Genomic DNA, 12,377 nt, shown 5'->3' on the forward strand with positions numbered 1-12,377 from the left:
TGAATTGAAAGATAAAAATGCTAAGCATTTACCATTTCCTTCTCCTTTTTTAAAAAAAATTTAAGCCCTGTGGTATTATGGATGATATCATCAGGCAATTTGGTTTGAATATGTTTCATGCTGGACTGTGCAGATTACCCAACTAATGACATGCACACTACTTGCCATTGTGACACCCCTCTTCTTACAAGTGGGAATTTCAAGTGACAGACTAAAGCTGTTTGCTATCAATTTTGCAAAAAACACATCTGCCAGATAGCCAAGATTTAGTTCAGAGACTGAAATCGATTAATATTCTAATTTGTTACCCGTCATTAGCGTCACAGTATATTATGCCAAGTCAAAAGTGATAACCTTTATATAACATATGCTCCTAACGGAATTTGATTTTAAGGATGTGTTTTATTTTTGTTTAGTATTGCCTCCTGCATATAAATCCTATTAGAAATGTCAATTATACAGAAAGGAAAAATTATTATGGATTAAAATGAAAGTGTAAAATACATACTATTACACACTTTCAATAAATGGCATGGCTTTTATTTATGATGCAGTGTTTTCTAACATTGATTTAACATACCACTTTAAATAAATGGCATGGTTTTTATTTATGATGCAGTGTTTTCTAACATTTATTTACCATACCACTTTAAGGTTTTAGTTACCTTACATTTTTCTTCCTATTAAATCAAGGAGGGTGCTAGCAACATAATAATTTTAGGGGTGGTACTCAGATTCTTTGACATTCTATTATTTTAGGTTTCTGGTCAAAGGCAAATCTCGATGGACAAGCAGATTGTTTATCTGGTCTGATTTCCAGTGCCCAATAGAGGGACACAGGACCAAGACAATGGTTTGGGAAGGAAAAAGATGAGATTACCCAAGAGAAACAAAAGAAAGGAGAGTTTCATAGATAATATTTTTTCCAGCTGATTGCTTTCCTACTAATGAATAGGGAGGAAAAAATAAAGTAATAGCTGGCTCTGAGTGAGAAAGGCTAAAAGATGGAGGAGTTGTGACCAAAGAAACAATTACATTTTCAATGTTTATGACATAGTCAAGCATTAAAATGATGCTTCCATAAGTGTTGGAAATTTAAAATGTATGATTTAGTAAGATGCTTAAATTTGTCAGCATATTAAGGCCTCAAAGTCTAAGAGGAATGGCTCAGGATACAAGTTAAATTGGTAGTCATTAATCCACTCATTCATCAAATATATATTTAGTGCCTCATATGTGCCAGGCATCAGCATAAACAGACCCAACATATTGCCTTCATAGAGCTTACATTATTTTGGAAGAAGCTAGAACAATTTAAAACCAAATAATAAAATACATGATATTTCAGATATTGCTAAGTAATATGGTGGGAAATAAAGCAAGGATGGGGGATAGGAAATACTGGCAAAGGTGGGGTGAGATGAATGGATTGCAATTTTAAATACTGTGGTTGGGGAGGTGCTAACATTGGGCAAAGACCAAAAGGAAATCGGTAAATGAGTTAGGCTCGTATATGGGGAGCATTTCAATCCTATAGTTATCAGCCTTGCCATGTGTCTCATACTGTTTATTCTTCCAGAGAGGAAGTTGATGTTAAAAGCCAAGATATGAATTTGATTTATGTTGTTCATTGCTTTCTCTGCTTCTCTAAAACACATTTCTCCTATGTAAACATTTTGATAAAATATTCCTTAAGTGAAAGTTTGCACCCATAATATATGTATTTGGTTTATGCCTGGTAGTTATGACCTCAAAGTTATACCAAAAGTACCTGGAGTTTGTATATCAGTCCATTAACTCAGCAGCAGAGCAAGGACAAGAACTGAGATTTTGTGTTTCCCATTCTAGTGTTCGATGTATCGGACCATCTTCATCTCTGCAGGCTTACAAGTCTTCCTGCTAAGAATAGTAATTACTGACAACTGTGCTAAGTGTGTGTCTTAGATCAACCTGAACTTCTTAAAAGAGGACAGACACATTAACAAGTTGCTAATTAATGAGGAATAAGAAGCTGATTCCTTGTATGCTTCATTTAGTTTTTCAGTGTCCTTATAGAATAATTCTCTTATAAATCTCTAATCTGGATTATTGCAACAACCTGCTTTCTCTTCTGCCCTTGCCTCTCTATAGCCTGCTACCCCTGCTTTGTTTTTTTTTTTTTTCCACTGTAGCAAGAATAATCTTTTAAAAAACTCAAGTCAGGGCTGGGCGCAGTGGTTCACGCCTGTAATTCCAGCACTTTGGGAGGCCAAGGCGGACAGATCACCTGAGGTCGGGAGTACGAGACCAGCCTGACCAACATGGAGAAACCCCGTCTCCACTAAAAATACAAAAAATTAGCCAGGCGTGGTGGTGCATGCCTGTAATCCCAGCTACTTGGGAGGTTGAGGCAGAAGAATCGCTTGAACCCAGGAGATGGAGGTTGCAGTGAACTGAGATCAAGCCATTGCATTCCAGCCTGGGCAACAAGAGTGAAACTCTGTCTCAAATAATAATAATAATAATAATAATAAATAAAACAAAAAACCCACCCATCAGATCATGGGACACCTCTGCTCAAAAAGGCATTTTACTTCACTCAGTGTAAAATCTAAGTTCTTTAGAACAATCAACAAGGCCCCACATGACATGGCTTCTGCTACATTCAAATTCATCTTCTGCCAGTCTCCACCTCGTTCAATCTACTCAAGGCACACTGGGCTTCTTGCTCTTCCAGGTAGATTCTTACCTAAGGGCCTTGGTTCTATTTGCCAGGTTTTGTGATAGCTTCTCCTCCATTTCCTTCAGATCTCTTTATGAAGGAAACCAGCCCTGGTCATCCCCAAAATAACAACCTTTTACGCTTTTCCCCTTCCCTATTACATTTACACTATTATATTTTTCCTTACATCATTTATTACTATATATTTTCCTCTTTATTAATTTCTAACTTTTTTTCCTCACTAGAATATAAGCTCTGTGCGTGCTAAATATTTGTTCTCAGCATTTGGGAAAGTGCCTAGTACATAGTAAGTATTCATACTTGAAGAGAAAAGACTAAGTTGCAGTTCAAGATTCAAATTAGATGCAACTGGAACTGAGGCAGAGCAAGATGGAGGAGTAGGACTCTCCAGATACCATCTCCCACAAAATCATAAGTTTGAACAACTGTCCATGCATGAAAATAACTTCACAAGAGCTAAGGAAACCACATGAAAGCTCACAGTAGCTGGTGGTAGCATAATAATAAGAAAAAATGCATTGAAGAGATAGGAAGGACAGTTCTACAACACCTGCATCACCCTTTCCCTAGCCCCAGGCAGCACAGGTGCAGAAAGAGATACTGTCAACTTGGGGGAAAGAGAGGGAAGTGAGCACAGGACTTTGCCTTGGACTCTAGCATTGCAACTGCACAGTAAAACTGAGTACCAGGCAGACCCCCATGGCCTTATATTCAAGACCTATACCGGTGACTGAGCCTCTAAACTTGCCCTGGTGCCAGGAGGGACCACACAGCCCCAGGCTTCAGGCTTGTATCGCAAACTTGATCTCTGGTATGTATCACCACTGAGTTGGTATCAGTGGTCTTGGGCTTCAGGTTGCCCTCAGCAGCAGGCAGCATTAGTGGCCCTTGGCTTCAGCTGTCCTAGTACTGTGCTTGCTGTTGTGGACCTCAGGCTTCTGGCAGCACTCTTATGGCCACAATTGCCCTGAGATTCTGGAAGTGCTATGCTGGCCACAGCTGTCCCAGGCTTTGGTCTGCCCCAGTGCCATACCTGCTGTAGTGGGCCCTAGGCTTCCATCAGCACTGCACTGGCTTCAGCTGCATCCAGCTTCTAGAGCACCTTAGTGTCTTTCCATTTGCATCTGCCCCAGGCTTCTTGCCCACTGCAGGGCTTCACCTGCCACAGTGGGCCCCAGGCTCTGGCGATGCCATGCTGGTTGCAACTGCCCTGGGCTTCTGATGCACTCTAGCACCACACCCTACTGCAGGGCTTTCACAGACAAAGCCTGTCTATGAAGACTGTGAAGACTGAAGTAAGTGCCTATTTCTTCAAATACACAGACATTGATACATGATCATAAAGATCAAGAAGAATCAGGGAAACAAATCACCAAAGGAAAAAAATAAGGTGCGAGTGACTGACCGTAAATAAATGGAGAGGTATAAAATACCTGACAAATAATTTCAAATAACTAAGGAAGCTCAGTGAACTTCAAGAAAACAAAAGGAGAAAATAGTATGAGACCAGAATAAGACATTTAATAGAGGTTTAAATAATAAAAAAGTATTCTTGAAGCTAAGAAATACAATGAATGAAATGAAAAGTAGAGTTGAGAAAAATATAATGAAAGAAAAAAATGCAGTAGAGGGTATTAACAGCAGAACTGGTCAAACAGAAGAAAGAATCTTTGATTTTGAAGACAGGCTATTTAAAAATAGAGAAGAAAAAAGAATGAGAAGAAATGAAGAAAGCTCATGGGATTTATGGGACAGCATCAACAGAGCAAACAAGCCACAGGAGATCAAAAAGAAGACAGAGACAAAGAGTGGGGAGCTTATTTAAAGTAGGCCAGGTGCAGTGGCTCAAGCCTGGAATCCCAGCACTTTAGGATGCCAAGGCGGGTGGATCACCTGAGGTCAGGAGTTCGAGACCAGCTGGGCCAACATGGTAAAACCCCGTCTTTACTAAAAATACAAAAAATTAGCTGGGCATGGTGGCAGACACCTGTAATCCTAGCTACTTTGGAGGCTGAGGCAGGAGAATCACTTGAACCTGGGAGGTGGAGGTTGCAGTGAGCCAAGATCGCGCCACTGCACCTCAGTCTAGGTAACAAGCAAAACTCCGTCAAAGAAAAACAAAAGAAAAAAAAGTAAATAAATAAATAAATGGTAGCAGAAAATTTCTGAAACCTGGAGAAATATGTAAGTATCCAGATACAGAAAAATCAAAGGTCTCCAATTAAATTCATTCCAAATAAGACTACCCCAAGACATATACTCAAATTGTCAAGGATCAAAGACAAAAAAGAGGATCCTGAGAGCAGCAAGAGAAAAGAAGCAAATAATATATAAGGAAGTTCCAATACATCCAGCAGCCAACTTTTCAACAGAAATTTCATAGGCTAGGAGAGAGTGAAATATTATAAAACATGCCGAAGAAAAAAGTGCCAACAGAGAATAGTGTACCCAGCAAAGCTATCTTTCAGAAATAAAGGAGACATAAAGTCTTTCCTAGACAAACAAAAGTTGTGGGGGTTCATTACCACCAGGCCTGTCTTATAAAAATACTAAGGCGAGTTCTTCAAGTTGAAAAAAAAGTTGCTAATGATTAACACAAAAATGTTTAAAAGTGTAAAATTTGCTGGTAAAAGTAAGTACACAGTCAAATGCAGAATACTATAACACTGCAATCCTGGTGTGTCAATTACTTATAACTTTAGTATGAAGGCTAAAAGGCAAAACAATTAAAAATAATAATGGCTACAATAATTTTTAAAGGAATATGCAATATAAAATATGTAAATTTTGACATAAAAATTCAAAATGTGGACAGTAGAGGAGTAAAATTGTAGAGGCTTTTTCATGATCAAAGTTAATTTGTTATCAGCTTAAAATAATCTGTTATAACTATAGATGTTTTTTGAAAACCTCATGGTAACCACATAGAAAAAACCTCCAGTTGATATACAAAAAATGAAAAGCAAGGAATCAGACATACTGCTAGAGAAAAATAAGTTAGCCACAAGGGAAGATAGCATGAGAGAAAAGAGAGAAATAAACAATGTACAAAATAACTAGAAAACAATTAATAATATGGCAGTAGTAACTATTGATAATTACTTTAAATGTAAATAGGTTAAATTCTCCAATCAAAAGGCATAGAGTGACTGAATGGATTTTAAAAAGATCCAGCTACATGCTATCTACACTTCACCTGTAAGGACATACAGAATAAAGGAATGAAAAAAGATATCTAATGCAAATGGAAACCAAAAGAGAGCAGGAATAACTATATGTGTATGAGATCAAATAAAATAAAAGCAAAAGTTGTAAAAAGAAATAAAAAGGTCATTATATAATGATAAAAATGGTCAAAATTCAGCAAGAGAATATAATAATTGCAAACATATATGCACCTAACATTGGAGCACCTAAATATGTGAAGCAAATATTAATAGACCTGAAGGGAGAGATCAACTGTAATAAAATAATAGTGACTTAACACTCCATTTTCAGTAATGGACATATTATCCAGGCAGGAAATCAGTAGGGAAACATCACCTAAACTACAATTTGCATCTAATCAAACCAACAGACATATATAGATTATTCTGTCCAACAGCTACAGAATACACATTCTTCTCAACTGCACATGAAACATTCCCCAGAATAGATCATATGTGAGGCCACAAAATAAGTCTTAATAAATTTAAGAAGATTAAAACTATATCAACTTATTTTTTTTGACCATGATATAAAACTAGAAATCAAAAACAGAAGGGACTTTAGAAAAAATACACAAATACATGGAAATTAAACAACATACTCTTGAATAAATAATGGGTCATTGAAGAAGTTAAAAAGGAAACAAACATTTCTTGAGACAAAATATTTCTTAAGACAAATGAAAAAGAAAACACAATATAGCAAAACCTATGCGATACAGCAAAAGCAGTTCTAAGAGGGAATTTTATAGAAATAAATATTTCATAAAAAGCAGAAAAATCTCAAATAAATAGCCTAATGTTGAACCTCAAGAAATTAGAAAAACAAAGACAAACTAAGCTCAAATTTAGTAAAGGAAGGAAACAACAAAGATCAGAGTAGAAAGAAATGAAATAGAGACTATAGAAACAACAGAAAAGATGAACAAAACTGAGATCTACAAAACTGGGTTTTTGAAAGTTAAACAAAATTGACAAATCTTTAGCAAGCCTAACTAAGAAAAAAAAGAAAGAAGACTCAAATAAAATAAGAAACAAAAAAGGAGATACTGCAACTGATACAATAGAAATGCAAAGGCTCATGGGACTCTTATGAACAATTGTATACCAACAAATTGGATAACCAAGAAAACATGGATACATTCCTTGATACATACGACCTACCAAGGTTGAATTATGAAGAAATAGAATATCTTAATAGATCAGTAATGAGCAAAAAGATTGAATCAGTAATAAAAAATCTCCCATAAGTGAAGACCTTATATCTTCACTACTAATCTCTATGAAACATTTGAAGAACTAATACCATTTCTTCTCAAACTCTTCCAAAAATGGAAGAAGGAATACTTCCAAACTCATTTTACAAAGCCAGAAAAGCCCTGACAGCAATGCCAAACAAAGACACTACAAAATACCAATTACATTCTTCACAGAAATAGAAAAAACAAAATTAAAATTTGTATGGAACCACACAAATCCCTAAATGGCCAAAGTAATCTTGAGCAAAAAGAACATTGTTGGAGGTATCATACTACCTGACTTCAAAATATACTACAGAGTTATAGTTTTATACTATAGAGCTATACTAACCAAAACAGCATGGTACAAGCATAAAAACAGACACATAGACAATGAAACAGAATAGAGAACCCAGAAAGAAATACACACATTTACTGCCAACTCACTTTCAGCAAAAGAGCCAAGAACCCACAATGGAGAAAGAACGGTCTCTTTAGTAAATGGTGTTGGGAAAACTGGATATCCACATGCATAAGAATGAAACTATACTCTATCTCACAACATATACAAAAATCAACTAAAATGAATTAAAGATTTAAATGTAAGATTCAAAATTATGAATCTAGAATAAAACACAGGATAAAAGCTTTATGACATGGTCTTGGCAATAACTTTTTGGATATGTCCCAAAAAGCACAGGTAATAAAAGCAAATAGACGAATGGGATTATATCAAACTAAATAGCTTCTACACAGGAGAGGAAACAATCAACAAAATAAAGGGACATTCTACAGAAGGGGAGAAAATATTTGCAAACTATACATCTGGTAAGGGGTTCATATCCAAAATATGTAAGGACTGCAAACAGCAAGAAAACAAATAACCCAATCAAAAGAAGGGCAAACAACCTGACTAGACATTTCTCAAAAGAAGACATTTAAATGGTCAACAGAAATATGAAAAAATGCTTAATACCACTAATTATCAAGGTAGTGCAAATTAAAGCCACAATGAAATATCACATCAAACCTGTTAGAATGGCTGTTATCAAAAAATCAAATATAAGTGTTGGCGAGGATGTGGAGAAAAGGGAACCCCTGCACACTGTTGATGGGAATGTAGATTACTATAACCACTATGGAAAATAGTATGGAGATTTCTTTAAAAATTAAAACTAGAACCACCATATGATCCAGCAATCCGACTACCCGGTATGTATTCAAAGAAATGAAATCAATATGACAAACAGATATCTGCACTCCCATGTTTGTTGCAGCATTTTTCACAATAGCCAAGATATGGAATCAACCCATGTCTTATCAGTGGATGAATGGACTGTGGTACATCCACTTGAGAGATACCATTCAGCTATAAAAAAAATGAAATCCTGGTATATGTGACAACATGAATAAGCCTGGTGACCACTGTTAAGTGAAATAATCCAGGCACAGAAACATAAATACTACATGATCTCACTCATATGTGAAATCTAAAAAAGTCGATCTCCTAGAAGTAGAGAGTAGAATGGTGGTTACCAGTGGCCTGTGGTGATTGTGGGGAGGTAGCAACTGGGGAGATGTTGGTCTAAGAATACATTTCAGTTAGAGGGGAGAAATAAGTTCGAGAGATCTTTTGTACGACATGATATTGACTGTCTACAACATGATATTTTGATACATTGTGGAATAACTGAATCTTGCTACTTGACATATGCATAATCTCACATAGTTATTTTTGTGGTGAGAACACTTTATATTCACTCTCTTAACATTTTTCTGAAATACACCATAGATATATTGTTAATGATAGCCACGATGTTGTAAAACAGTATGATTTTATCTGTCAATGTAAAAATAAAATTAAAAAATTAAATGTCACTGATTAGACTTAGTGCTATACTTATCCAAATAAACTTAGGTGCAGTTTTTCTTAATGACAATAAGGAAACTTTAAAAAATAACAATAAGATTTTTAAATGATGAGAACTGAATGACAGAAAATCAAACCTGTGATATTGGGAAGGCAAACCTTAGCTATTGTTCAGAAACAATCTTTGCAATGAAATAATTTCATAAATGCAAATCCAAAATAAATATAACGGAAACCATAAACATTAATATTCTTGAGAGAAACAGACACCAAAGAAAAGAACATACCTATATTAAATACAAGCTGCAGACTTTTTTTTTGTAAACTGGATTTTCATTTATGGAGTATATTTAAAGACAAGAAGAATATTCCATTTCCAAGAATATTTCGTTTTATATTGGGATGCTATCATTCCCATAATAATAAATTAAATGTAAATTTATAGTATATTAAAAGGAGTTCTGCTTTCTTTCCAATGGATGGGGTATTTTTCAACCACTTATTTTTACTCAAGTACTAATATAGAATACTCACATGGAATTTTATGCAACTCATTCATAAATTTCTCCTTCAGCTTAGAAAATGCGTCTTCCTTTCCTTCTCCAGGACTGGCTGGCTCTGTGGCATTGCTTGGCAGAACAGTCGCGACAGTGGTGACCGGAGGGGCTGCCAGAGCCTCATGGTGACTCTCGCTCACCATTTTAGGTTCAGGTGAAGCTGTGAGGGGAGGGAAGCAAAGACAGAACAATTCAAAATGGCTTAACTGCTCCCACATCAAAGGTATCTCAGAGATGAAACAACATCAGAGGTGGCACCTGCTCACTGGGTAAATAGTCCATCATTAGCATATTGCTTTGTGTTGGTTCATGAAATATTTATGGCACCACAGCGAGTGAAGAGTTCTTCCCCAGAAGGTAAGACCAGACATAGTTACTGAATAGCATTCTATTCCAGCAATACTATGTATACTGTCAAATCTATTAGTTATTTATACAGCCAATTATTTGCTGTGTAGATTTAACTTTTAACCCATATCTTACCAAAACGTGTATGAAACAATTCTTGACAAAATACATGCTTTATACTTTAAATATTTTGTATTTTCTAAAAGGAAAAAAGAGATAAAATATTTGTATTGGAAATGTTGATAAATGATAACATGTACTCAAAATGCTAGTGACTTTAAAAATGGTTATAAGTAATATTATTCATAATATTGATACTATAAGATGTTATGAATAAATTACAGTAATTGGTTCTTGAGTATTTATTGATGGTAAGTTTTCACCCCAGTCACTTTTTTGACATTTATTGTAAACAATACTCAGATCAATAATTCACTTGTCTTGCTGGGTAATTTTTTTAAGTCACTATAAATGTGGCATGGTTGACTATATACATCAAGGTGCTGCTAATGAAACACAACTTATAAGTTTAGATATTTTACTTTATTTAGCTTATTTAATTGGAATATTTTATTTTATTAATTTATTCAATTATTTTAAGTATTTGTTTACCTCCAAAATATGCTAAAATAATTAATAAAGTAATCAATACAAACAGCTGTGAATTCAGAAGACATCAGTTCTCATCCTCTTCACTAGCTAAATAAACTTTAACAGGGCATTTGACTTCCTGATTTATCCACCTTCTGAAATATGAAGAACTAAAACCTGCCCTTCCTAGATTTTTCTTAGAACACGTGAAGGTACAAATGTAAGGAAGGTATTCTAAGGGAGTAGAAATGAACGAATATTCTCCAATCTAAAAATATTCCAGACTTTGTAATTTTCCTGCACAACTTAAGATTTCAGGCTTTCTGAGGAAAGAATGGGCATGATTTGGGGCAGAAATAGATAAGTAAAGGGGCCTGGACAGGATTCACTTCACGTTCTCAACAGGAAACTAGATGAACTTATAAAAACCTTTTAATTTGCAAAGACATGGAGATAACCAGCAAACAAGATTAAAAAAAAAATGAAATTTAGTCTGGGCGTGGTGGCCCACTCCTGTAATCCCAGCACTTTGGGAGGCCGAGGCAGGTGGATCACTTGAGGTCAGGAGTTCGAGACCAGCCTGGCCAACATGAAGAAACCCCATCTCTACTAAAATATAAAAATTAGCCGGGTGTGGTGGCAGGCACCTGTAATCCCAGCTAGTCAGGAGGCTGAGGCAGGAGAATTGCTTGAACCCGGGAGGCGGAGGTGGCAGTGAGCCAAGATTCTGCTACTGCACTCCAGCCTGGGCTATAAGAGCGAAACTCTGTCTCAAAAAAAAAAGAAAGAAATTCATACAATTTGTGAGTTAGTTATGCATACTTACATATTTAGTGAAAGTACAATTGAAAATAGAATAATCTCAGATGCGTAAGATTCTTATTAAAATCTTAATCAAAATCCAGAGATTTTGGATCTACTTCCAGGAGATCATGGCTGAGGCTAACACATATACATAGATAAGAATTTTTATTTTATAATTGACTATTTCTCTCTCTCTTATGAGGTAGGGTCTTGCTCTGTTGTTAGGCTGGAGAGCAGTGGTGAGATCATAGCTCATTGCAGCCTTGAGCTCCTGGGCTCACATGATCCTACTGGTTTCAGCCTTCTCAAGTATTGGGATTACAGGTGTGAGCCACTGCACCTGGCCTCGTTCTCTTTTTTAAGTTTTTAATTTTCCATTACTAGCTACTAATATTATCCTAAAGGGTAGAATTGGACAGATATCGGCTCAGATCTTCTTCATTTTTCAGTTTCTTCTTTTGTAAAATGAGGATAATCAGACCAAATCCGTAAGGTTTTTATGAGTATGAAATAATTTATGCAAAAAATTTAGCATAGTGTCTGGCATATTAGTTTGTTCCATTGATCCATTGTTCAATTGATCCACTGGCATATTAATTTGTTCCAGAGATCAGTGGATCAATGGAACAAACTACCAGTGGATCAATCAATTGATTGATCAATTGATCTATCAACCCATCTCTAATAGCACTTGGCCTCCCAGAATTGTCCAGAATGTGGAAACTTTTTGTTTCCAACTCAAGTCACGTCCCAGAAGCTTTTTCTGATTATCTGATTTTGTTCAGTTTAGGAGCTCATCTCCCTGGAAAACTTTGAAGTTTTGTTTGCTCTGTTGATACAACTTGGGTAAAACTGTTGATATTAATGATGTCCTAACTTTTGTATTTCATTGAGCCAGCCAGACTAAAATTGTACACACACACACACACACACATACACATACACACACATTATTACAGGCACGTATTCAAAAAATTAATTTGTTCCTTTGCTGTAAGAAACACCAGATGTGACACATATTATTACTTATCTCTGTACAGG

At 35.7% G+C, this 12,377-nt stretch overlaps 1 protein-coding gene across 4 annotated transcripts in view; it reads right to left on the reverse strand.

Annotated features, from left to right (window-relative positions):
* SYT1 (synaptotagmin 1) overlaps window positions 1-12,377 on the reverse strand; it is a 561,665-nt gene that overhangs the window by 222,822 nt on the left and 326,466 nt on the right. For all 4 annotated transcript variants that reach the window (XM_030819920.1, XM_030819921.1, XM_030819922.1 and 1 more), the window contains one exon: window positions 9,571-9,753. In XM_030819920.1, the coding sequence (XP_030675780.1) occupies window positions 9,571-9,736 (166 nt within the window). In that variant the 5' untranslated portion in view covers window positions 9,737-9,753. The remainder of the gene's footprint in view (window positions 1-9,570; window positions 9,754-12,377) is intronic.

This window comes from Nomascus leucogenys, chromosome 10, assembly GCF_006542625.1.
Source record: "Nomascus leucogenys isolate Asia chromosome 10, Asia_NLE_v1, whole genome shotgun sequence".
Classification (NCBI taxonomy): Eukaryota; Metazoa; Chordata; class Mammalia; order Primates; family Hylobatidae; genus Nomascus; species Nomascus leucogenys.